Consider the following 22,869-nt stretch of genomic DNA (forward strand, 5'->3'; position numbering starts at 1 on the left):
ATATATATATATATAGAGAGAGAGAGAGAGAGAGAGAGAGAGAGAGAGAGAGAGACTATACGAATATTATAAATATAAGTAAAATTGCACTTACTGTCTTGTCAGCCTAATAATGTAATAAAGTTCGTTTTACTGTATTTTTTGTTTTGCAACATTTTACAGTGTACAAACTTGGCTATGAAATAGCTTACAAACAAAAAAAAAATGTTTTACAATATACATAGACGAGAAGGAAATAGTGAGTACGTGGAGTGAAGCACTTAGATGTCAAAGGACCACCCGCAGACCTGAAGCCAGAGCAGTGGACGTGTTTGTCCTGCACGAGCGCGCAGGTGTCAGGATCACCGTTTGATGGACGGGGAGGGCGAAACGTCATCGAGGGGGCACCAGCGAGTTTTGCCAAAGAAAAGCTTGTAGAGCCACACTGGAAGAGGGACACTGGCAGCCGAACAGTAGCAGCGTGTCTCAGAGGAAAGCTCTCTCGGCGGTTTCTCCCGGTGACATTATCAAGGGTAAGATCTGATATTATTCTCTAATTACACACGGAAAATTCAAGCAACAACAAACTGACAAACTAAAACCTCCACCTACCGGACTGCATCAGTGCCAAGATTTAATAACAAACTCTGAACTACGAAAACACCACTTTCCCGATGGAGAACTGCTAATTTTTCTTTTTTCCCCGACAAAAACAGAGCAAACCCGTGGAGCAGCTGACAAAGGCAGCGACGGTAAGAGATCCAGGAGCATCGCTGCCTTTGTAGTTTTCTCCGCGGATGGGCCGGAAGATAACAAGATTGTGTTGTCAAAATCTGATTTTATACTGTTTCATGGGTGTATATGCGCTTTCGTTACTTCTGAATACACTTGCGTGTGAAACTGCTGTTATTCTGTACTATAGCGGGCAGCGGTTTGTGTATGTAGTATCCGTTCAGTTTCAGAGCCATACAGGCGTTACTATTGTCACACAAAGGCGAATGAATGCAGCGCTGCTATTGTGTGTTCAGCTGGACCCACAGCTTCAGTTGTGCTTTCTAGCCTTCATTCTCTGGATTAACAAGTTCTCCGTTTTTTTTTTTTTTTTTTTTTTTTTTTTACGCTATCATAAATTTGAACCATAACATCACTAAGCAGATTAAATGTAAACATTTTGTTCTAACGTTCAACAATAAATTGCATCCGCTTGCACGGTCAGCGCCATAGTCATATGCATTATTTATAAAGTTTGGCTCACCCAGTCTGGTCCATTGGTTTCTACTAGATTCTTCTCTGCACTCAGAAATTGTAATCAATAAATTATCATAAGAGATAGGTACTCTAAACGTATGTGTTCAGGAAAAGGTTATTTTTATTTTACAGAAATGGATCCATCCCCTTATGGGTGCTAGCATGTTGACATCAAATGACCTGTGGTGTATGCAAATTGACGAAATACTTTAATACTATTAATATTTATCAAGTTTACTTTATATAACCCTTTTATCAGTTCTCAATTATCTTTACAAAGCATAAACAATACAAGTACACCTAAACAAGTATGGCCAATGTCTATTACATAGAGGTGTGTAGTATGAGAAAAATATATAAACAATATATATATATATATATATATATATATATATATATATATATATATATATATATATATATATATATATATATATATATATAAACAGCTTGGTTGTGGAGAAGCTGCAGTTGTTAAAGGGGGGGGGGGGGGTGAAATGCTATTTCATGCATACTGAGTTTTTTACACTGTTAAAGAGTTGGATTCCCATGCTAAACATGGACAAAGTTTCAAAAATTAAGTTGTACGTTTGAAGGAGTATTTTGGTTCCAAAAATACCTCTTCCGGTTTGTAACAAGTTTCGGAAAGTTTTTTTCGAGTATGGCTCTGTGTGACGTTAGATGGAGCGGAATTTCCTTATATGGTTCCTGAGGGCACTTCTCCCGGAAGAGCGCGCGCTCCCGTAGAACAGAGCACTGAGAGCACAACATTCACTGATCAGAGCGAGATCTGATTCTGGATCATAAATAAACGGCTGAATCTGACTGTTAGCCATGGTTCGTTTTGGATGTTTTTTCCCTCACGGTAATGTCACAGCTTCCAAACGCTCTCAACGCAAAAGCCTCCAGCCGGTCGTGTTTTTCCGGGAAAAATCGGTACAGACTATCTTTCTCTTATGAATATAATAAAACTAAAGACTTTTTGGAGTTATGAAGGATGCAGTACTACTCTATAGGTACTCAAGATTAACAGGATATTGAGTGAAAACGAGCATTTCAGCCCCCCCCCCCCCCCCCCTTAATAAAAAACTTGCATGCATTCAGGCCAATAGGTGTCAGTATAGAGTGAAAAAAGTGCAACAGTAGGTTGCGGAAGTAAATATTCCATTCATTTCCTTCATAGGAAAAAAAATATTTCTATTTGAATGATAACTTATTTAACTTTAAAACACAGTCCTATTGTTTAAAAACATTCAAGACTACTATGTGCTTTTGTTGAAGCCGTAATTTTTTTCCATATATTTTGCCGATTTGTTTTAAATAATTGTGTTAAACAGTGGAATGGAAAACTATATTAGTACATGTCCAAAAGTTTTTGCAGTGACATACATTTTGTGTTTTGCAAAGTTTGCTGCTTTAGTATTTATAGATTGTTTTTCTACATGTTCCTATGGTATTCTGAAAAACAATGATAATTATACGGATCCAAAAGTTCAATGTAATGATCTTCGAGCCACTTCATTATCACTCCTGCTTTGTTACATGGTGCCATATCAAACACAGATCATCACCAAATTGCTGAAGAAGTCTCTCTTGCAGGACGCTTTGATGCAATTCTTTATTCCTGGTAGTTCTTTGGTGCAGAATTATGAGAGAGCCCACTCCCTTGGTTGAAAAGCAACGCCACAAATAGATGGTCTCTAGATGCTTCACTGTTGGCCTGTCACAGGACATGGTATTCACGTATATTTCTCTGAACAATCGATTTTCCAGATGTCCCAATCGGTCAGAAAGGGAGATTTATCAGAGAAAATAACTTTGCATCAGTCTTCTGCTGTCCTTGTACTTCCTGAAGAATTTCAGTATGTCCTTGACATGTTTCTTGGAATGAAGTGGCTTCTTTGCTGCCCTTCTTGACACCAGGCCATTGTCCAAAAGTCTTGGCCTCACTGTGTGTGCAGATGCTCTCACACCAACCTGCTGCTCTTCCTGAGCAAGCTCTGGACTGCTTCTGAAGTCCTGAAGACTTCTTCACTAAAGTCGAACCTCTCTCCTTGAAGTTCTTGATGATCCGGTTAATTGTTCTTTCAGGTGCAATATTCTTTGTAGCGATTGCATGTGAGGACATTTTGATGCAAAGCGATGATGGCTTCACGTTTATTTGGTGGTAACCATTGCAAGTACACAATGATTGGAAGCACTTCTTCCCTCCTTTTAAAACAATCTGTCTGCTCTTACAATTAGTAAGATATTATCACTATCATAATTAGTATGATAGTGATTTTTTCTTCACATGTGCTGCTGATATGATTAGTCAATTAATGTTAGCTGGTCATTTTGTGTCAGGATCAAAAAAACAATGAAGTTAGTTTTTTATGAAATGTTCATTTTTTGGCCATTGAAGCTTTTAGCAATTATTTAAAATGCATCTGATCACTCTACACAATAATCTTGAAACAATATGAATGAACACCACAACAGCTTTAGCTGCAAACTTTGCAAAACACAAAATTTATGTCACTGCCAAAACTTTTGGCCTTGACTGTATCCATGATTCTGCAAAGTAATCTCCACCAGTCAGAAACTGATACAAGTTTCTTTGTGTATATATGCATATGTATAAAATAAAATGTTGTTTTTTATATATCGTTAACATCTTTAAAGCAATATTTGTTATATTTGATTCCCCATTTATTTCACCATCTTTTTAATCTGATTGTCATTTGCATTGTTTTAGGGGATTGTAGTAGATTGTCTTGTGGCTTCGTGCCTTTGTCCAATTTTCTAATATTTTTTTGCTTCAAATCAAAGTATGTAACATTTGAATTGCTCATATGTAGCTGACTGTTTTGTTTCATGGATGATATATATTTATAAAGTCCCTATGGAAAAAAATGAATGGGAGGAAAAGCTTCCGGATCAAGGGGTGCTGAAAAAGTATGTGGGCACTGTTGCATTCTAAGAGACAGCTAAAGGCAAAGGAGTTCGTTTTAACCAACTGAGCTGAAAAACAAGAAACAGTTTTTAAATGAGATGCATATTTGGCAACCGTACTCGTTCCTGTTTTTTTTTATTGTAATTGTGATCCATATCTAATGATACATCTGCTCTCTGTCTCTCTCTTTCCTTTTCTCCATTGAAGGGAATACATAAGAAGCACGATTGATGGCTGCGTGAGGAGCATGGAGGGAACAGGACAGCCTGGAGCCGGAGACGGCAAGTGAAAGCTCTTAGATTATAAATGAAACTCACCTGCCGCTAACGTTAAAGTCATACATCAGAGAACCTCCAGTGCAGGAGTGTAACTGATTTTGACTATAACGTGGAGTGTTTTTGGGGTAGAGATGACTCCTGGGAGACTGTTTCAGAGTGTTTGCTGTGTGCAGCAGGCACTGACTGTGGGATGTTGCTATGGAAACACTTGCCCTGTACCAGGGTGTTGAGTTGTATTCACCCAGGACTGAGCCCCCATTGCTTTGATAGTGTGCAACTGTGATTCAAGATCTCTCTTCGAGAAGAAGGGTTCATTTTTGCATCATGCAGCTGTGGTTTGAATTGTAGATTGTAATAAAAATAATCTACTGGTTTTTTTATAGCTTTGTAATAGAATATTGCATTATTTGGTAATTTATCATTCTCCTCACTCTCTGCAGCCTTTAGCAGGCAATGCCCGATTGCTCCTCTCTAAGCCATGGCTTGGCAGAATACATCCCCATTCCGATATGGCTTTGATCTGGGGGGACACTACCAGGATCTGCGTCCTCTTGGAACGGGAGCGTCTGGCCTCGTTCTCTCTGCAGTGGACAGGCGCAGTGGTCTGCGTGTGGCGGTCAAGAAGCTGGTCATGCGAGATGCCGTCAGCGTAAAACACGCTCTGAGAGAGGTGAAGATCACCCGCCGCCTGCAGCATGAGAACATCGTCCAGGTGTATGACGTGTTGGGGCCGTCCGGTCACCCTTTGCCACGTGACCTGACCCATGTGTCAGCGATATATATTGTGCAAGAGTGTATGGAAATTGACCTGGCACGGTTACTGGAGCAAGGGCCGTTGCCAGCTGAACACGCCACCCTGCTCTTTTATCAGCTGCTTCGCGGGCTCAAGTTCATCCACTCGGCCAACGTGCTGCACCGTGACCTCAAGCCAGCGAACATCTTTATCAACACTGAGCAAATGCTGCTGAAGATTGGAGACTTCGGTCTGGCTCGCATTGTCGACCCACATTACTCACACAAGGTACGAGTCACAGCAGCAGGGCAGGTGTCACTGCGTCACATACAGCTTCACTAACTAGGAAGAATAACACACATATAAATAGGTGCAGAAATAATACAGTTGTTCCTAATAGAAGTATACATTACAACTTTATTGGTTATCAGTGCTGTAGTAATAGGTCTACTGATAAATGTTCACCTGTATTCACAGGTAATGTTACTTTTTAACATTCATTCGTACTTAAGTTAGAAATGTGTAACTTTACAATTTCCACTTCCAAAAAATAATATATATTTGTTTTAAGCAAAACAGCAACTTTAAAGGGGGGGGGGGGGTGAAATGCTATTTCATGCATACTGAGTTTTTTTTACACTGTTAAAGAGTTGGATTCCCATGCTAAACATGGACAAAGTTTCAAAAAATAAGTTTTGTTCCCAAAATACTCCTTCCGGTTTGTCACAAGTTTCGGAAAGTTTTTTTCGAGTATGGCTCTGTGTGACGTTAGATGGAGCGGAATTTCCTTATATGGGTCCTAGGGCACGTCTGCCGGAAGAGCGCGCGCTCCCGTATAGCGAGGCTGAGCACAGACTCACTGATCTGAGCGATTCATTGATCAGAGCAAGAGCATCGCGAAAAGTCACAAAAGAAGTGTGTTTTTGGTTGCCAGGGCAAGACAACCCTGCACAGATTACCAAAAAAAAAAACAGCATTAAGGGACCAGTGGATGGAGTTTATTTTTACAGAGCATCGACGGAGTTGTGCAAGTGTTTGTGTTTGTTCCCTGCATTTTGAAGATGCTTGTTTTACAAACAAGGCCCAGTTTGACGACGGATTTGCGTATTGGTTTTTGCTAAAGGATGATGCAATCCCAACGAAAAAGGGTCACGATCGTGTGTTGGAACCGCAGGCGGTGAGTAAAACTGCTTCAAATATCTCTACCTCCTTGTTAGTGCGTCCCCTCCCATCGGAAACCCGGGTTCGAGCCCCGCTCGGAGCGAGTCGTTGCTGCTGCTGCTCTCGTTCAGTTTCAGCCTCGGGATCTGATTCTGGATCATAAATAAACGGCTGAATCTGACTGTAAGCCATGGTTTGTTTTGGATGATGGTTTTTTCCCTCACGATAATGTCACAGCTTCCACATGCTCTCAACGCAAAAGCCTATTCGCGCTCGTGATTCTTTAGCTCCGCCCACACGTCACGCCTCCAGCCGGTCGTGTTTTTCCGGGAAAAATCGGTACAGACTATCTTTCTCTTAGGAATATAATAAAACTAAAGACTTTTTGGAGTTATGAAGAATGCAGTACTACTCTATAGGTACTCAAGATTAACAGGATATTGAGTGAAAACGAGCATTTCACCCCCCCCCCCCCCCTTTAAAAAAAAACAAGACAAAAATAACAAATGCATATTATTGTTTTATTGAATATTAATGTTGATTACAAAAGCAGAGATAAGAATGACAAATAATAATTAGCTATTTGACATTGCCACAAAATTAATATAAATTTGCATTGATAGAAATAGCAACTTTGCTAGAAAATGTAACCAATGATAATAATAATAAATATTATGTTTTTTTAAGTTTCGTAGATTAATGATCATTTAGTTGTTACATCACATGAAAATCACATGATAATGATTACACAAACTTAGATATTACCTAAAAAAGATTATAAATTTAGACCTTTGCATCCTTGGATTAAGAAAAAAAAGTGTGTATATATGTACATATATATATATATATATATATATATATATATATATATATATATATATATAAACAAAAATGTTATACTAATTAATACATATATTTTTATTGTTGTGGTTTGAAGATAATTGTCTTGAATAGAAATATAACAATAATTAAATATCAGTTTTGCATTAGCTGTTGGTCACTTAAACATGAAAATAATTTGTACTGTTATTGGTCAAAATAAGTCAGTATTGATCCTATCAAAGCCGATCGAGAAATTTATTAAGTAGTCTTGGATTACACTATGCAGTTTTGGTGGAATTTGTTTTTTGTATATGTACCATGGCAATACCACATTTTTGGAAATGGTGCAAGTTCATCTTTGAAATACATTGTAAGTACCAGGATAATTATTAAGTATATACAAAAAGTATAAGGTAATGGTACCACCACTTACTTTTTGTAAGAATGTGGTTCACATGGAATAATACTATGAAGAACTGGTTATTTTAGTTTATTTTGAGGTACTTTTAGATGTTAGTAAGTATAGTACTGTCACGTGAGCTTTCACTGTGGTTCACCCTGCAGTTACAGTCTGGCCTTGATTTGCAGAATCCCATTTCCTATCAATTATCATGAGCTGCAGGCTGTTAAAATAATGACATAATCCATTTACAGCTTCATCTTCACCCTAACCTCCTTAGGAACAGAAGTACTTTTGATTATCTGCTTTCATTCGATCTTTTGATGGTTTTCATTGTCATAAGTCTAGGCAGCTACAAATAAATCTTAAAGGGATAGTTCACCCAAAAAATTATGTTATCATTTACTCAACCTTATGTTATTGTCAAAACTGGAACTGAAACCATTTAGTTATCAAGTTTTTTTAAAATGTGTTCTTGCAAATAGGTGTGAAACGACATGGGTGTAAGTAATTTTTTATACAATATTAAACATTTTTTGGGTGAGCTATCCCTTTAAGCAGTAGTATTTGCTATTCTACATGGACAATTTCCTATATAATTATGCACATGTAAGTTATTTTAAAGCAATCTATAGAAAATTATTTGTTGACTTGCTGTTTTTCGGTCTTGCACAAAACCTCCCATGCTTGCAATTTTGTACACCAAATATTGCATTCAAACCTGTTGATTGATAAAGAGTTTTTGGAGTTTATTAAAGCATTTTTGGGGGCATAATGGTTTGTTTTATTCAGATATTATTGCCTGCTTGATCCTGGTGGCCTTACATTAATACAAGAACATCTACAATCTATAGTTACTTCATATCTCTGTGCATTGCTCATAGATGTGTTCAAACTTTAACATTATATTGTTGCATTACACAATAATTATGAACAATTATCTTGATGTAATGAGAGCTGAAAGATCAATGTGGCACTTTACTATCTCATTGTGCTTCTGTATTATTTAGAAGAGCTCACTGTGTAATACTAGCAGACCGGGAGAACAGCATGAATGGAGAGCTTTGTGTCAGACAGAACAAGGTGGGGTGAATGATCAGGAAAGGGGGATGGTCACAGTTTGGGATTGAAGGAACAGCTAGAATAACAACAGCCCAGGAAATTATAGTAAGTCTATTCTTTGAGGAGCTCTGTTTAACATGCCATGCACTGATAGAAAGATAGCTGAGATTGCAGACTCTATAAGAGCAGCACCCCGTGCTCTCATGTCACTCAAAATATGCATATATTATCAAAATGTCCAAGCTGTCCAAGTGTTTGGACACTTTAGCCACACTAATTGCACATTTAGGCAAGACATTTAAAGCAAGTAAGGTTTTCTGTTTGTTTAACTAGAATCAATAGACATATTGTGCAAAATGATTAAGACGTATCTTCTGAACAGGGAAGATTAGTGGAATATGTGTGTGTAAACCTGTAGTGTTGCCAGATCTGGCTAAACCTAGTACCATCCTAATAAAATAAAACTTGGACATGGCTGAGATTGTACATTTTGCTAATTTGGCTCAAAAATTATGTTAGGTTTGACAAAAGCTTTAGCATATATATATCTAATGCAATGGGATTCATATATTTTAAATGTGTGGTTTAACTTTTAAGGATCGATCCCTCTATACTAGGTGTGGATGAATTTGACATAAATCTTGTCACCATATGAGTAATTTTATTTCACGTAAAGATATATATCACAAATCACGATATAGTTATTTTTGGTTTACATAAGGTCTTTATGGTATCAAAACTTTTGATACAATAGAAGTATCATAATTCTGGTCACCAGTGTCAATATAAAAGAAACAAACTGCAATAAGATAAATAAGAAACTACAAAACAATAACTACAAACAATTAAACAAAATAACTACAGTAGAACAAATAAATAAGAAATGCTACATACATTGTATGACGTAGTCAAATAAATGGTATAAAAACACCACATATTCGTCACTGTGTAAACTAAATGTATATTTCTTCTTATTTAAGTTACAAAAGTGATTTAGTCTAGAGCAGTGCGAGTTTTTCTCTCTTTTGTTGTTTGATTAACATGTTTGACAGCAGGAATATTAGACTGCTGTCACTTTAAGAGCTGCCCAGAACTGATATAGAGTTACACGTGTTTTCTTTCTCAGCTGTTTGCTTTCACTACAGACCTACTGTGTTTACGAGGATAATTACATGGATCGGTATTCTGACACATATAAGTGTGTATTGAACCATTCAGTGCCTATAAACCAGCAAAATAACAATATACACATGTATATCTTCCACCCCTAATATATACAGTTACTCTTATGAGAAAAATACCCTTAAATTTTGGTCATGTCTCATATACCAGGCATACCAAACGAGGCTGTACTGCCACCTGTGCCCCACTGAAATGATACTCCTGGTTGTATTAGTCTAAAGAATCATCAGTATTTCTTTGTACCTCTGAGTGTGCAGTGAGCTTCAGTGAATTAAGGGCAGTAGTTCCTTTCACCCATTCACAGAGCGACTTCCTGCAACTCAGTGCTGAGAGCGTCTGTTCCCCTCTTCAGCATGGAGGGAACATTCAGTTCCTAAGATCTAGAGGATCACAGATAAGTGGACTTAGGATTCACAGAAGCATCTGGATTCACATATGCTAGCAGTGCAGGCAGGCGACTGAGAGGGCCCCAGATGGTTTTACTCCTTCAGTACCACACAGAGAATAAAGATGATGTGGACACTGAATGTCATCTATCATTTAAATAAGGATGCAGTGGGCACATTGTCCTGTTCGGGAGCACTTTTAAGATGGCTTGACCAATGACCAGCGTAAGCAGCAATTTTAAACAGATACTCCATTGATTATAAGAGACCAGACTGTAAGCTTTATTATATTGCTTAATTATATTTCTTAATGACTTATGATTGCCTTTGTAACAGATTTAACTTACAGGCACAACATGTACGTTTTCGCCGCTAGAGTGTGCATTTTCAAAACAAACAAAGAAACAAAGGCATAGTTTGATGACTGTGACTGAGTGTGGAATCATGGGAGTTGTGGTCTTCATCCCATAGCCGATGCAGTCCGATGGGACTTGGGCAGAAATCATGTTCATGATTGAGCTAATGATTTATTAACATAGTAGAATGAAGTAGAGTGATGTGGAAAGCCATCAAAGCGAAACGAGGCCCGCTGAAGCAATTGCTAATGAGAGATGAGCGCGACACACGGCTCGAAAGCAGTGGAGCTTTTATCATGCCGCAGTCAACCGCTTCCGCCCCTTTCCGCTCGGGCATTTGTGGATTAAAGCTGTGCTGTCTAGATACTTCTGAAATATATATATATATATATATTAATAAAAAAAAATCTTACATATTGTTCCATTTAAGATTGCTTTGGTAACTAGAAAAACAAATGAATTAACAAATTTTTAGTTATTACACTACCTTTAAAAGTGTGGAATAATTAAAATTCATTACAATGTTTTTAAAGTTTTAGAAAGACATCTCTTAATCTCGCCAAGGCTGCATTTACTTGATAAAAAATATTATATAATATTATAATATTAAACTTTTTTTATTTTATTTTATAATGAAACGTATTCCTGTGATAGCAAAGCTAAATTGACTGATTTGCTGATTTGGTGATCAGTTATTTTAAAGTATTATTGGTAATACTTTTTCTCATTATTGCTCGTTTTCAATCTTTGTTCGTTTGGCTTGTGAACAGTTTCAAAGGTCTTAGTGAATCAGCTCCAATGAGAAGACAAAGGCTCTCTTTGTAAGCAGGATATGTAAATATCATTCTCCTTTGTGTCACCATCACCCTTCAGATCCACCCTACTGAGGCGGCCTGCTAAAATCTCACAAATAATTCATCACCTGGGTCCAGGGGGAGAGTGGGAGGTGAGAAAGAAGAAGAAAGGATGAAGGACGGCAGGAAGGATGAGCTGAAGGAGATTGTAGGAGGGGGGTATTGGGAGTCATAGGGTTACTGTACATCAGCTGCTTCTCATCAGACTGAGTCACATGGCTTTTTTTCACACCCTACTTTTTTACACATTACACATTTACATTTACTAAATTAGATTTAGATGAAAAAGGTTTTATTTTTAAATAAATGCTGTTCTTTTAATCGTTCTACTTATCAAAGAATCCTGAAAAATCTATCAGGATTCACATAAATATTAAAAAAAGTTCACAAATAATAATAATAATAGTATTAAACCAGCATATTATAATCTCTGAAGGTTCATGAATAAAATCAGCTTTGCCAGCTCAGGAATAAATGTACTTTTTAAAATGCATTACAAGTTATTTTGAAAAGAAACAATATGATTGCATTTATTTGTAAATACAGTATATACATGTATGTGTGTACAATAAATGGTGTAATATATATATATATATATATATATATATATATATATATATATATATATATATATATATATATATTACATTTATTAATTTGATGTTCAAATGAAAATCTTGGACAATCAAAACTTTGTTTTAAGGCTGTCTACCTCCAAAAACAAAAATAAAAATGGCTATTATCATGTTAAGTACACATTTAACAGTTATTTATGTTATATATGGATGGCATTTTGTTTTCCCTGCAGGGATATCTGTCTGAAGGAATGGTCACTAAATGGTACCGTTCACCAAGACTGCTGCTGTCTCCAAATAACTACACTAAAGCAATTGACATGTGGGCCGCAGGCTGCATTCTGGCAGAGATGCTCACAGGCCGCATGCTGTTTGCAGGTAAGACTAGAACAGCGCTCAGGGTCTTCATTAGTGTTTCTGTTGCTCTATTGGTTTTGTATAGATCTTGTGGTTTCGCTTGAAAAACAAGAACGTCCATCTTCATTATCCAGACGAGTCTTAGAGCGTCCTCTAGTGGCTAAAGGTGGTAAAGTAAAAATAGACGTCGAGACATGACAAATCAATCGATTTCACTTTAACAGTGGTATCTTAGCATGATTGTTGTGCATGCAATACTGCAAAAGCATCGATACATGCAATAAAAGCAGTGTCAAGAATATAAAAAACTGAATTAATGATAACATTTAGGTACCAGCCATCTGTTTGTTTCTCTTCTCTAAGGTGCTCATGAACTGGAGCAGATGCAGCTGATTTTGGACACCGTGCCTGTTATTAGAGAGGAGGACAGACAGGAACTGCTCAAGGTCATGCCCTGTTTTGTAGGTCAAGGGTGGAAGGTCAAGAGGTCACTCAGAAAACTACTGCCAGAGGTGGGGGACATAGGTAAGCTGAGCATATTTTTTTTTAAATATGTGATACTGTGTTACATCAATAGCAATATTCACTGACTCCTCATTTCAGCCATTGATTTCCTGGAGTGTATCCTCACCTTTAATCCCATGGACCGGCTGACCGCAGAAGCGGCTTTGTCTCATCCATACCTGCAGAGATACTCGTGTCCTCAGGATGAGCCTGTCTCCTTGCAGCCTTTTCGCATAGAGGACGAGCTGGAGGACAGTCTGGTCACGGAGCAGGGTCACGCGCTCAGCTCCCACTGGGACAGGTACACACGAGCCTCTCAGACTCCCCAACACTCAGAGCTCGAGGGCATTTGTTCCAGTTCCAGTGTTGCTGACACAGATCTATGACCTTTTTAAAAACACTCTTGGTCTTTTATAAAGAATGGAATCGATATAGCCAAGCAAATTTCATTTTGATTTCAGAAATTAAATGTAAAGATTCAAATGAAGTACAATCCACATTCCTACCATATTTAATAATTACTCTAATGCATGTATTATAAATATTTAATAAAAAAAATTTTAAACACCTTGTTAAAAAATAATAATAATAATAATAAAAAATAAACAATTAATAATAAGAATTAATGTAGACACTACTGTTCAAAATATTTTCCAAAGAGCTATATATTTAATCTGAAGTACAGTAAAAACACTAGGGTTTATGAAATATTACAGTTTAAAATTGTGAAAAATTAAAATGATATTTTAATGTTATTTATTTCTGTAGTGGCAAAGCAAAATTTTCCGTATGATAATGGAATTATATATTCTACAGCAACCGTTCCACTGTCACTCAATGTTGCTTCTTGGCAACAAACATATTTCTCATAATAAATTTTGAAAATTAAATGACTACTTATTCACTAACAAATGTGAATATTACTTCTTTCTGAGGCTCTCAATAGCAAAAAGAGGTAAAAAATGATGCCCAAAAATATGTCTATATATATACCAGGATATATTATGACCAAAACTAAGCTTTTATCAGTTTTTTTCTTTTTTTTTGTATTTAGCACTTTACCATCATATGTGTTAAGCAAAGAAATGGGTTTGTTACCCTGTGGGTACAATGTGCAATACTTTGAAAAGAACATTTAAAAAAAAGTAGACCTAATAAAATGCAGAATTAGAGCATAATGACACCAAGAAAAAAAAGTTTTGGAGAACAAATTAAAGTCAGCATTCGTTCTTTGATACTTCTTTAATGATGAAAGTTTGATCGTTAAAAGTTAGTGGATACATAATCATTAGAAGAGTGAAGACAAGGGTCATGTAAAAGGCAGTTTACACAGATGGGTACTGAATTGCCCCGAGGAGCTATCAGGGATGTAGAATGCAGAAACTTATAAAAACCTCTGCATAATTCTATCTCACAGCGGACTCCCTGACAACTGAATAAGAATGTCTTTGTTGTCCTCTGTGTGGCCATATGGGCTCATCTGACAGAAGCTTCTGTTACTGATCACAGCCAGCAGCGGGAGCTGAACAAGCTCGATTCAAGGCCAAAGATCAGCAACAGAAATTAACTTCTGAAATTGAATAAGTGTATAAATGCAACTGTTGAAAATAAATGAATGTGTATCCCACAGGTGCTCTTCATTGCCACCAGTCTGACTCTTTTCTTTGTTTTCAAACATAAAACCTGTGCTTAAAGTAATGCGTTTACATTGGTCGGGACAGAAGTTGAAATATTTGATAGCATAGAGAAGCTTGATTACTTTGATCACATTAGTCAACACCAAGCTAAAAAGTTATTTCTTTTTTAAATCTGGTACGTTCACCAAGTAAAAGGTTTTCTATTTTGATATTTTTCAACCTATAATTTATTCCTGATCATAACTGAATTTTTAGCATCATTACTCCAATCTTTAGAATCTTTTAGAAGTCATTCGGATTTGAAGTCATTCCCCCCCCCCCCAGGATTCTTTTGATGAATATGATGGATAAGATTAATACGATTTTATGTGAAATAGAAATCACTTTTGATCAATTGTAGGTGTCATTGCTAAATAAAAGTATTCATTTTATTTTCAGTGACCATAAACCTTTGCACAGTACTGTATTTTTTGATGTACTTTTAAGTTTAATACGTGTGCTAAAACTTTGAACTATTTTTCCAGGTATGATGGGAGTCTGTCATCAGATGTTTATTGGCTGCAGCAGGAGGAGTGCGGCTGTATGCAGAGCGTCTCTGAACTGGGAGAGGCGGAAGACGACGAAGTTCAAAGAGATCCACGAGCGAGTTCAGCGGCCCACATCGAGGAGGCTCAGGTAGACCCTCGCAAGTACTCCCACAGCAGCTCCGCAGAGCGCTTCCTGGAGCAGTCGCACTCGTCTCTGGAGCGCATCTGCGGTCAGTTCACCGAGCTGGACTGTGGCCGCTCCTGCGATTACAAAGTGGGTTCTCCGTCCTACCTGGATAAGATCGCGTGGCGGGAAGGGAAGCCACAGCACTACTCTGAACCCAAGCTAATACTGGACCTGTCTCACTGGAGGCATAACAGCATGTCTGCTCCAAGAGGTGGAAGCGTGGAGAAGCCTCTCGCCGAGCCAGATCTGTTCCAGGAGATCTCGCGCTGGGTGGAGAGCACACAGTCTGGGCTCCACTCACCCGGTTCTCCTCAAGAAGCTCTCACCTCCCCGTGTTCTCCTCCTCAGCCGCTGTCTCCTACAATGCTGCCTCATTCTCACAGGCAAATCCCCGTGGCTTTGCAACTGTCCAGCCCTCACGACAGCAGGAGGAGTCCTAACCCGTTCTTCAGCGCTCCTCTGTCTCTGCTGCCCTCTTCTCCTTCCTCACCTCATCACGATTCATCACATTACCTGTCTTCCTGCATACGCTGTGAAAACGATGAAGAGCCCTCACAGATGGATCGTTCCGGAGATGAACATTTTGACCTGGACGTGTTTATCTCTCAGGCTCTGAGGCTGTGTAGTCAGAGCGAGGTCCTGTCGGAGAACTCGGACGCTCCCAAATCAGGCAGCATTAGTCATGTTCACAACGTCTCAGATCACAGACCCTCCAGGACAAAAACTCCAACGCCTGAGATGGTCAAGGCTCATGGGTGTCAGAAAGAGCACTGGTAGAGGAGATCTTTGACCTTTTCATTATTTCGTTTTTAGTGGAACTCGAGGCGGAATAAATCAATGTGAATACTGCAGAAGGTTTTTTTCCTTTTTTTGGAGAATGTTGATTTATTACCTGAAGCTATGATTCTGTATTCCAGAATAAATCTGAAATGTTTACCTCTAGAATGAGGATAACCGGGCAAAAAACATCGGAGAGCTCAAACAGGATTTGATTGGAGCCTTGAGGGCACATGGTGATGGGAAATCTTTTTTTCTTCCCTTATTAAACTTTCTCTCTCAAAAAACAAACCAAAAAATCAGTTCTTCTGAGAAACGTTTGCATTCTCTCAAATCAGTTTTTGCGAGACATCTGTTTGATTTCCCACATTTCTCTGAACTATTCCTTTTTAAATCTTTTAATCTTTTTGGCGAATAAATTTAAAAGGTTTAAAAACTAAATTTTGTTCGAGAAATTTTGCAAGTTTTTTATGAAAATGTGAAGTATATGTCTTCCTCCCAACAAATTTTTCCCATAACTAGATCTCTTTAGGTGCTCTGTACACGTAAAACTAAAATGTTTTATTTAAATTCCTTTCAAATGATTAATCATGATTAAATCGCATCCAAAATACATTTTTGTTTACATTATATGTAATAAATATACACTGTACACACACACACAGAGATACAGCTTATATTTTTAATATGTTAACATGTATATATTTATATAAATGATAACCATATATAAATATATTTAATATATAAGCGTTACATATTTTTCTTAAATATATACATATAGGCTGCATGGTACACACACACACATATATTATGTAAACAAAATCTTTCTGGATTTTGGATGTGATTAATCATTTGACAGCACTATTTCATTACTAAACTTACTAGAAGCATTGAGAAAAAGGCTATATCTTTTAATTGTCGTTGAATAAATTTAGCCTGCTTAATTTTTTGTTTATTGTTATTTATTAAACAATTAATAGAAGTGTGTAACAGGAGTATTTTTCTTCCAAGTTGGCAAAAAAATAAAAATTGCACTTTTGATAAACATCACAATGAAATAAAGCCTCAAGTTATTTCAGTGGCCTAGAAAAAGATGTTTCATTCTACATAAGGTGGTCACAACGTATATGGGACATTTTGTTGCCAATTTAAAGTGTTATTTAAATGTGAATTTCGGAAGAAATTTCAGTATTGTCCCATTCAAGTTGACTGGGACTTTGGTATAGATTAGTCTGACGACTTAATCTCAATAACACCCATCATTGTACACTTTTGTCTGAAAAATGATTAATGGCTGTCAAATATATCTTTGCATAGGATATTTAAACAAATATATTAATATATTATATATTAAATATATTAATATATTATTATATATATTTTTTTTTTATATAGATTTCCCCCCATCTTCCACTGATTGGACAAACAGATTCCCACACCACTGGTTCTTTGTTGCAAGAAATAAAAATAAATTCTTCAACTTTAAAGCATCAAACACCAAATTATAACAGGAGATCAGCAGATTGTTATTCTTTGTAATTTTAATTCCCATAATTTAATTAGTTAAAATGCAGACAACTTTCACAAAAAAAAAAAAAAAAAAAAAAATATCCAAAATGAAAGGGAACAGCAATACAGTACATATGCAGATATTAGGGTTTTGGTTCAAACTAAAGCCCTGTCTTAAGATGGTACCAGACAGTAACAGCATACTGTAGCAACAGAGACGACACACAGCAGGCAATCAGCAGGCCAGCAGAGGATTGGGCTACATTCTATTTTATAGTGCAGATAAGAACATGGAAACTTTACAAATTATATTATACCACTATGGGAGAATGTCACTTGGCTGTCAAGAACAGTTATGTAATCTTTTATCAACACACTGCATGTGGATCTGGATGATTTCGTTTCTGTAAGCCTTACATAGCGATAGCGATCTCTTTTATCGTTTCTGACTGTGATTTAATATAATAGTGGTTCACATGCCATTCTTTGAATATGTAACTCAAAACTAACTCTGTGGCCAAACTACAGCAGCCTAATGTTCGGTTACGCAAATCCCTGAACGCAGACGCGATTCCTAAATTTAACGCAACTCTCAGCACTGCCTCAAGGGGCATCAAAATAGCATAAATTACTTGTCGATCAACTACTGTCATGATGCAGCAACAATTTATTAACACAAGTTTTATTAACACATTTAGTTTAACGTAAGATACCTTTAAAATTTAAATGCTCTTTAAATACTGAGCTTTGTTAGCGCAAGACCAAAACACGAGTGTCAAGCGTCTGCGTTCGTGTATTTGCGTAAAGAATGTTTTTTACTTCGTATGTGGAAGATTTAGCTGGCGTGCCGTTAAAAAACAAACCAATAGCAGAAAGGCAGATTATATCGCCAGGTTGATGCAGGTTAGTAAAGTTTTACTGAATCTTGCTGTGTCCCTGTCTGAGTCTAAACGGTGTTATCGCCACTGCTGGTGGAGGTTTGATCGACCTCATTCTGGCAGCTCAATATTGCATTTCAGGGAAACAAAATTACAAAGTTATTCAGCCTTACTTTTCAAAAAAGAATCATGAAAAACTGTTTGAATTTTAACAAATCTCAACCACTCTCTCACACAAGTGAGAGACATCCCTAGGCAAGAAAAAAAATGGATATATGGAACCAATCCACATTACGATCCCCTGCCTGAACTTTTTAGACACTTTTGCGATATAACCATATTTATGAAATTGCTCCGTGTTATTAAGCACTGAATTTCAACATAATCACTGCTCAGGAGCCCAGTTTCCTCTCCATGTGAGAAGTCACCACCCAGGTAGAACATATATATATATATATTTATGTAGAAAAATATAGTTTAATGAAATTTATATCTATTAATTTCTTTATTTTTTTAATCATATCCACCATGTTAAGTTGTGTACTACATATAGCAGTGTGATGTAACACAGGATCATCATGATTCACACTGCTAAACACAAAAATGCCATTAAACACCTTTGCACTACTCCTGGTTATTTCATATTTAATTTGTAATTAATAGTTAGTTGATTGGCATTTTTAGGCAAGTTTAATGAGTTATTCTACAATATGATTACAATGTAAACACCACAGTACTGAAGTTACTGTATCCAACAAACAGTAAAGCACAACAAGGCAAATGGCCGTATGAGCATAGATTTGTTCTTGATGAAAAATAAAAACAAAATACACACAAAAAAAAAAAAGAAAAAAAAAAGAAACAGCAACACTTTGCATTGGTTCAAAGCCACACGTTTGTACAGTTTCCAAATCTGGCGACTATCCCGAGGCAGATTACAACAGTGTCTGACAAACATCTAAACCCAGTTGACCTGATATCACATGGTCATTTGATGCGAGTCCGGCCTTTTTTGGACTGAAATCATGAGACTTTTTGGTTTCTTGTGGTGTCATAGAATAGGTCGTTACATATCGACCTTCCGTTATACGACACATTTGTGCCACTGAATCACTTACTGACCTGATGTTAAACAAACTCCTCTTCTGATAAAGCTGAATTTGATATTAGAACTGAAGGCTTTATCAGTGAGGCTGAATCAAGTATCTGGATGCTGATTTTATTTAGGCCTGGCGTCTGACACTGCCTCTATGTTTGTGCTGGTTTTATGGGTTCACCGTAAGTGATTTTGGCTGTTCTGGCACATACAGGTATTTATGTTGGCATTATCCACAGGGCTCTAAGAACATTATATATTATTGCTAGACCGATCTACTAGCATTCTTTATATACTATCCACAATACAGAGACAATCTGATTACTTTTGTTTGGATATTGTTTAGATTGTAATTACAAACGCTGTCAGTGTATGGCAATTCAGCTTGATCATCACAATCTTTGGCTATTAATCTTCCAAAAAGAGTTGATATGTATACAAAAGCTGAATTACAGAAAGTTTTAAATGCAATACCTCAGATAAGACTCCTAGCTAGCTCCTCATTAAATACTGAATATACAGTTTATCTTTAAATGAGGGTGAATGTTTTAATTTTCACTCATATGAGGATCTTTTAGGGTAGGCAATGGGAGAACTCTTTTTGATGTGCTCTGACAGGATTACGGATGTAGTGTCTTGTCATAAAGTAAAATCAGATTTTAATATTTGATATTTTTCATATGCTTGGAAAGCATACGTTTCATGCAACTACCAAACCTGGTCTAAAGTCTCCTTAAATGTTACAATTTAAGACCACGAAATAAGACAAAAACTCAAAATCTAAAATCCATAGCTGAATATACACATGGTAGAAATCATAGTAGCATACATAGTTTAAAATATGATTTAGTCTTCACGCCTCTAGTGTTTTTAAAAAGGTATGAATGGTAACATGTCTAAAAATAAATACAACGATAAAAGAACAGGGAATCCGTACACATTAACCACTACAAAAATGATTAATCTTATAATATTTCATGTATTATGAGATGGCACGGTTCTGTCACTTGTCTTTTAAATGTGGCATAGAGGGTTGATGACTGAGGTATGATTTTAGCAATGCAGCTAATGTAGGTTTTAAACAGCAGAATGCTTTTCAGTGTCATTTATGTAGAAGTTTGATGCTTCAGTGAATAAAGCCACACGATACATTTGAAAACATTACATTTAGAGGCCCAAGAGTAGTTCGTAGCTATATTTTGTGCCAATATACTGTGAATTGTGCCATAAAACCAATTTTCTAGTCCCATCCTTCATGTACTGATATATATATATATATATGTATTTTTTGTTCTCCATCCGTTTACTATCTTGAACATGTAGGACCACAAATGTACGAGAGCTATTTTTTGGAACTTTGAAAATACACGATTTGAAATCACGAGTTTATGGTAACACGTCAACAAAACAATAGAAAAATGAAACGGAAATAAATACTCTTGACAAGATTAAGGATATTTAAGTCGAAGGATTCTGGATGCTTTTCCAGGCAGCATTTGAAGACTCCCCCCACCCTCTGGCTTATGTCTTATATCTTGATATTATTTCTTTTTTCTGTCTGTGTCTCCGTTTTATTTTATTTTTTTCGTCATTACCTTCCTATACCTCCCTCTCTTCCCCATTTTCCACCTCAAACGTAAGGCAGTATGCCGTAGACAAACAGGGCCATGACAGCAGCGCTGAAGAGGCCTGCTACAGGGACGGTCACAAACCAGGCCAGGAAGATGTTCCGGAAGAGATGCCAGTCCACAGCCTTCTTGGATCGGATCCAGCCCACCGCCACCACTGAGCCCACCTGCACCAACAGCAAACGCTAAATCAGCAGTAGCACGATACAAAAATATGAAAACAATAAGATGCGGAATTCATTTTTCAGGGTGGAACTAGGGATACAATCTTTATGGAATGTATTTTGTTATCCCTGTAAAGTTTTTTCATGACCCCATGAAATCACAAGCACAGGTTTCTGTCCTGCTTCAATCTTCTGTTCAAGCAGGAAGTTACATTGACGTTTTATTTCATTTTAAATAAAGCATTCATTATATTGAATGTTGTCGTTTCTTAATTTTTCTATATTTAGGGAATATACTGGATATATTTGATACATCACCCAAGAGAGCATTTAACTAAACAAAATTGTGTGCTAAACTAACTCAAATATACATGGCCTTGAAGATGACAGACATAAGCATATCCAAATTTTGATTTCATGGGGTCGTGAGCATAGGATCTCTTCTGAAATAACAAAATACATGGATTTGATCAATTGTGCAAACTCCTGGGAAGGGGTTAGTTAGAGAACACAAAGTTTTCCTTTCTCTTTTCCTTATAAAATCTGGGTCATCGTTGTCTGCGCATTGAAAAAGGCTTTATAATTAAGGTGTAGTGTCCAGTGCTTTTAACAAAGCCATTATCCTGCACCGCATTAGTCATGTTCTCCTTCTGCTTGAAAGGCTAAGTCATGTCACGTCCTGCCTAACACAGGACAGCAGGAGGAGTAACATTTCCATACATGCTGTGTGACTCAGGGGTTCTGGTGACAGGTGCTGTTCTAGATACAAGAGCGATCTGGCTTTTCTTATACGGTCAGTGTAACCCAAGCCTCCGTCACGGGGGGCTAATTCTGGAGCAAAAGTCAACCCAAAGTCAACAACTGAGAATAAAAAACTTCAGGCCTTTAATTCTCCCATGATTTAACCCCGCTGATCAACTCAAACATCGTGTAAGATGCTTGAGCCATGACTAATCCATGAAATCAAGACAAACATTGGGACCTTTCTGTGAGTTTGTTCAGCAAACAAGATCTATTTTTTTGAGGCTGTAATCAACATAAACCTGATGAAGATGTGACTCCTCCATTGCTGCAATGCTCCCATTTTATAAGTGGCTTCACTGGACAAAGCTCATGTGAACATTAACGGCCTGCCAATTCATATTTTGGATGCTGGGACACAAAGACATGACATGCTCGCAAATAGTAATGCTGATAACTCTAACACCCAAACTAGGGCTGTCAATCGATTACAAATTATGAATGAATTATTTGCAGATATGCAGGTGAATTAAGAAAATCAATATTTAACCAGAAAAGCCCCCAATTTAATGCAATTAATTACATTATTATAGCAGACAAAAGCACCCAACATTTGCTTATTTGTGTGTTTTCCATGTTTTGATAGGAAAAACATGAATTAAACATGATTAAAAATAGGAAACATACTTTTTTACATGTTTTATTGGGCAACAGGGTTGAAAACTAGCCTCAAATAAGCCATCAGTCAGTAGCAGTGTTATTGCTGTTAAATTAAAACTAAATTTTTGAAATAAAGCTGATTTTCAAACATTAGATGAAAATCTAAACAAAGTTTACTTGCCAAGCAAACACTTCTTTTTTTCTTTTTTTTTAAAGAAGAAATACTAAATTTC

General features: G+C 36.9%; 2 protein-coding genes across 5 annotated transcripts in view; one reads left to right on the plus strand and one right to left on the minus strand.

Moving 5' to 3' along the window:
* Positions 1-124: 124 nt before the first annotated feature.
* On the plus strand, positions 125-19,209 carry mapk4 (mitogen-activated protein kinase 4). 2 transcript variants are annotated; one of them, XM_052563361.1, is made up of 8 exons: positions 125-512; positions 696-731; positions 4,370-4,443; positions 4,881-5,461; positions 12,205-12,349; positions 12,692-12,853; positions 12,932-13,133; positions 14,994-19,209. In XM_052563361.1, the coding sequence occupies exons 4-8, from the start codon at positions 4,919-4,921 to the stop codon at positions 15,958-15,960; spliced, it is 2,019 nt and encodes a 672-aa protein (XP_052419321.1). In that variant the 5' UTR covers positions 125-512; positions 696-731; positions 4,370-4,443; positions 4,881-4,918; the 3' UTR covers positions 15,961-19,209. The 2 variants fall into 2 exon arrangements, with proteins under 2 accessions (XP_052419321.1, XP_052419320.1); XM_052563360.1 differs by lacking the exon at positions 696-731.
* The window catches only part of slc20a2 (solute carrier family 20 member 2), a 33,780-nt gene continuing 28,394 nt past the window's right edge, over positions 17,484-22,869 (minus strand). For all 3 annotated transcript variants that reach the window (XM_052563362.1, XM_052563364.1, XM_052563363.1), the window contains exon 11: positions 17,484-21,238. In XM_052563362.1, the coding sequence (XP_052419322.1) occupies positions 21,074-21,238 (165 nt within the window). In that variant the 3' untranslated portion in view covers positions 17,484-21,073. The remainder of the gene's footprint in view (positions 21,239-22,869) is intronic.

This window comes from Carassius gibelio, chromosome B8, assembly GCF_023724105.1.
Source record: "Carassius gibelio isolate Cgi1373 ecotype wild population from Czech Republic chromosome B8, carGib1.2-hapl.c, whole genome shotgun sequence".
NCBI lineage: Eukaryota > Metazoa > Chordata > Actinopteri > Cypriniformes > Cyprinidae > Carassius > Carassius gibelio.